Below are 4,768 nucleotides of genomic sequence, written 5' to 3' on the forward strand. Positions count from 1 at the left end.
AGGAGAAGCCACTGAATATAATAATTTTCATATATGATAAATTACTTGCGCCTCAGAGCGAGCAGGCGAAACACAATAAATGCTGTCAATGCTTTCGGAGGTGGATGCCAGCTGTGTGGGAACGCAGTCGTGTAAGATAATTATACAGAAATTCTTTGACAACATACTTTGCTCAGGCATTTCAGAATGACCATAACAACAAAGATGCTGTGAACGAGATCGGCCCGCTGCTAGTCAAGTTATCCCGTCTCATAGCGCAAAGTCACATGACTTTTTCGATGCGCATAGAGGAATTTATTCGGTAAATGTGTTTCCATCGTAGTTTGTGCGCATTTAAAAAGTTTATCCTACTCAAATGTGCGCATACTTTTTTTAGAAAGTAAATTTTTAGAATTTATGCGCATCTTGGCGTTTCCATCCAGCGTTTTTTTTATGCGATATTCCAAAATGTGCATAAAAATAGGTGGATGGAAACACAGCTACTGTTACACTCTATTAAGATGTTATTGGATGTTGGCTGAAGAAGACGCTGACAGACTACAAATATTCACCGTTTCACCCTCTCAACAGAAAATCTGTTTACGTTAATTATAAAATCATCAAATGTGAAGAAGGTCATTGAGTCGATCCCTTTTGGGTTCAGAGGGAGGTGCTCACTGTTAGATCAACACTTCATCAGGACTGGTCTGAATTGCCTGTCGTTGGTCAATGGCAGGGAGGATCCTGCTCTAATTAACGTTTGCCTTTTAAAAGAGCCAAAACTGCTGAGACTCAAATTCCACCAGCCCAGTGACACCACAGATAACAGAAACGCGTGTGAGCCTGTGCTCAACACTCCACTGCATTTAAAAACAAACAAAAGATGAGCAGTAATGCACCGAAGCCATTTTTAAATGTTATTTTAAATATGAAGCAACACTCATCAATGCTAATTAACAGTTGCATTAAAAGTTACAATTATACTAGATTAACCACAGTCCAAAATAAATGCTTTTTTCTTTTATGCAAATTAAAAAAAGAAAATAACAAATTTAAAAAAAAAGATTTATACATCATCTGAAAGCTGAATAAATAAGCTTTCCATTGATGTATGGTTTGTTAGGATAGGACAATATTTGGCTGAAATACAACTTTTTGAAAATCTGGAATCTGAGGGTGCAAAACAAATCAAAATATTGAGAAAATCACATTTAAAGTTGTCCAAATGAAGTTCTTAGCAAAGCATATTACTAATCAAAAATTACGTTTTGATATATTTACAGTAGGAAATTTACAAAATATCTTCATGGAACATGATCTTTACTTAATATCCTAATGATTTTTGGCATAAAAGAAAAATCAATAATTTTGACCCATACAATGTATTTTTGGCTTATTGCTACAAATATACCCCAGCGACTTAAGACAAATATTAATAAATAATGTTGTTTGGTGTTTTAACACCATGCCAGCATGCTTGGCTATTTGAAATAGTATAAAAGAGTCATTAAAAAACCTATACAAGGTTTTTGCAGTTTGAGATAGAAACTCTAAAATGAATTTGGGGTCGATAGTTAAATATCTCTTCAAAAGTGTTTGCCGAGTAATAGAATTTCCTAAGAGAACTTAACCAGCACAATAATAAAACATAAGACGTACTGGACTCAAGAGCATAGTGGTAGATCTACATTTGATATTAAAAACTTGTGTGTATAATAAGCATTTAAATGTGTTATAATTATTGAATATAATTACTGTTTTATATATATATATATATATAATTACTGTAATAATAATAAATAATTAAGATAGCAGATAAACGGAGTTGAATTTTTTTCTTCATTATGTACCAATTACTTATAAAAGTAATTCAATCTAATTAAAAACTGACTAATTTACACATTGTGTGTGTACTTTGCATTTTTGTTTATTAGAGTGTCATGGTCATGACTGAATCCTATAAAGACGTTCAGACTGTACTCACCGAGAGACTCAATGAAGTCTTTGTTGCTCTGGTAAAACTTCACATATGCAGCAAGCTTTGCACTGACAAAGATAGTCAGGAGCTGGAAGGAGAAAGAGGCGTTTTATTCAGAGAATTTCTGAAAACGATTTAAAGTCTGTATTCATTTAAAAAAAAAACTATACATTTTCTTACATCGTGGATGAGTTCTCCCTCCAGGAAACGCACCGGTTTCAAGGCTAGGAGATGGTCGAAGAGATAGGTGTTTGGGTCTTTCAGGGCACGGACGATGCACCTGGGAGATCAGAGCGTAGGTGTAAATCACTAACAAAGACAAAAGCAGATCTGACAGAGAACTGACAAGAGAAGGTCATACCTGTGTGCATCCACTCGGGCTTGTGAAGCATTGTCCTCTGTGTAACTGCCCAGTAACTCCACCATCACTTTAGCTGCAGCTTCACTGAAAGACACAAGAGTGTAAGGTCAAATAAGCAAAAACCACAAGCTGCCTGGACACAGCTGACCTGAAATCAAACGAGCAGGTACCTCTTCTTGCAGTCGACCAGCGCATCATACACCAGACGGAGCAGAGTGTGTTTCTTCTCAGTATCTAGATTCCAGTCTGTGATCCACTTGCGCACCTGCACAGAACACAAAAACCCAATCATGCTGGGAATCATTTCCTAATTACATAAAATACTAAGAGAAACGAGCGGTTTGAGGGTTGAAGCTGATGTTGGCTATACAGATTAATCTCACAAAGAAATTTGCAGATCATAAGCATATCGAAAGAGAACAGATGTAGGGCTGGGACTTGGATCTATGCATCAGTTGTTGATTGGATGTTCAGTTGTGGGCGTGGCACTCAAGAGGAAGATAAACATGAGCTTGACATTTTCATAGGACTAAACATTAGGAGATTGATTTAAAAATAAAAAAATGCAACATATGCACAGATAAAGTGTTTACAATATGATCTATAACACGCATTTGGAAAACAGATTTTAGGAAAAAGCCTACTTAAGAAATTTAAACCTAGGTTTTATTGATTTATTTATTATACAATAAAAAACCAAAAACTTTTCCACCCCAAATTCTCATTACTGTAACACACTTTTTTACTGTACTTTCCTCATTTACTCAAGGGTAAAAATGTACTCATTCTCTTTACTGTAATACATTCACACCCATCAGGACACATTTTTCTAATCACTAGCAAATGCAGTTTACAGATGATTTTAGTATACTGTACAAATGTGCATTTTAAATACATATTTTCTACATTACAGTAGACTACTAACTGGAGAAAGGGGACTTAATTTTTCACTTTGTGTTAATTATGAGATGAAATATGAGCTGGACATTTCAAGACTCATCCAAATATCTTGTGATGCATTTTAAAAGCAGGAAAGGAAATACTATGATATTTTTGACATGATGTCCATACCTGGTCCAGGTCTGTAGGTATGAATGCAATGGCATTGCAGGTGGCCGCCACTTTAATCAGACTGCAGTACACAGTGTGCCTCACCGGTGTGTTCTCATCCATACCATGGAACAGATTGCTCAAGCTGAAAACAAAGAGTTTAATTAAAACAAATGAACAAGATTAGAAAAAAAGAGATTCATTTCAACAATACAGCGAAAGCACTCACAGCTGCATCCTGAGCGAGGGCCGCTCACCCTCACGAAACTTCACCAGCTTCTCACATAAACTCTCAATGAGAGCTTCCTGTTTCTCCGTCTCCAGAATCAGCAACAGGGAGACGATGCTGTTCATCACACTCTCCACATCTGCAGAGGAACACAAGAGCGCTTGAAAATGTTCTTGTAATTCTTTGCATGCTCTAACTTCAGTTATGCCATACCTTTGTCATCGTCTTTGAGGCAGACATCACAGGCTTCAATGATCTGTGCCAGATCGACGTGCAGACCTCCTTCTGAATTCTCCTCAGAGATCTCAGCTCCTTTAGATTTCAAATAGGCCCGGAGCTCTGACGCCTACAAATGAATGAATACAGAAATGAAGCCAGCTCTTACAGTAACAAAATCATAATCCCACCACGGTGCATCACCAAAAAGCGCCCAACCTCTTCAGACAGGTTACAATCTGTGTAATATTTGTGGGTTGTGAAATGTCTGTTGTCAATAACAAAAGCAGATACGTGACTATTGATACACAATATCCTGCTGACATTGAAGAAACGGCGTTTCTACCGCAATGCAACCAAACAACACACCTCAAAAACAAGTGAAATAACCGTATGCACAAACATAAACTGTTAAATTGATTATTACTGTACCAATACGTTGTATTGAGATCAGCTAAAGGCTAACAGATGTTAGCATCTACAAGCATGCTTCCGCAAAAAGGCTTTTACTTTGCTAAATAAGTGTGTAATAACGCAAAAAAAATGCTTATGAAGTATTTAAACATACCTGGTCCTCCTCCGTTATATCAATAAACGCTGGGACACTCATTTTATTAAATATTTTAAGAGCACAGATCAAAATCCACGCTCGTAGCCTAGGTTCACAGGCCGGAAAAGAATCTGTAAACTAGCCGGTGATGCTGACGTACTTCCGGGTCACAGACTTAAAGGGACAGCAAAAGTTTGCTTTTTATTGGCGCGCGTTAGTGAGTTTGATATAATTAACGCAATTAAGCATATAAAGCAGCTTATCGTGATTCTTTGGTTCTGCTTCAGGAAACAGAACTACTGCCCTTGCAGTACAAAATGCAGATCTGAATATATCTGTTCTGTTCAGTGTTCACCCAAAACAGACGGTTAGCTGTATTTACCTCCATGACTTTCAAATTTTTTT

The 4,768-nt window shown here is 36.9% G+C and overlaps 1 protein-coding gene across 1 annotated transcript in view; it reads right to left on the reverse strand.

Annotated features, from left to right (window-relative positions):
- Window positions 1-4,522, reverse strand: part of LOC107758039 (eukaryotic translation initiation factor 3 subunit M-like) — a 5,987-nt gene extending 1,465 nt beyond the window's left edge. The window contains exons 1-8 of the mRNA XM_016575680.1: window positions 4,382-4,522; window positions 3,811-3,943; window positions 3,598-3,736; window positions 3,390-3,513; window positions 2,489-2,583; window positions 2,319-2,402; window positions 2,138-2,237; window positions 1,894-2,045 (exon numbers count right to left, since the gene is read on the reverse strand). Coding sequence (XP_016431166.1) covers window positions 1,894-2,045; window positions 2,138-2,237; window positions 2,319-2,402; window positions 2,489-2,583; window positions 3,390-3,513; window positions 3,598-3,736; window positions 3,811-3,943; window positions 4,382-4,423 — 869 coding nt within the window. The 5' untranslated portion in view covers window positions 4,424-4,522. The remainder of the gene's footprint in view (window positions 1-1,893; window positions 2,046-2,137; window positions 2,238-2,318; window positions 2,403-2,488; window positions 2,584-3,389; window positions 3,514-3,597; window positions 3,737-3,810; window positions 3,944-4,381) is intronic.
- Window positions 4,523-4,768: the final 246 nt, after the last annotated feature.

This window comes from Sinocyclocheilus rhinocerous, unplaced genomic scaffold (genome assembly GCF_001515625.1).
Source record: "Sinocyclocheilus rhinocerous isolate Xijiao unplaced genomic scaffold, SAMN03320098_v1.1 scaffold82, whole genome shotgun sequence".
Lineage (NCBI taxonomy): Eukaryota > Metazoa > Chordata > Actinopteri > Cypriniformes > Cyprinidae > Sinocyclocheilus > Sinocyclocheilus rhinocerous.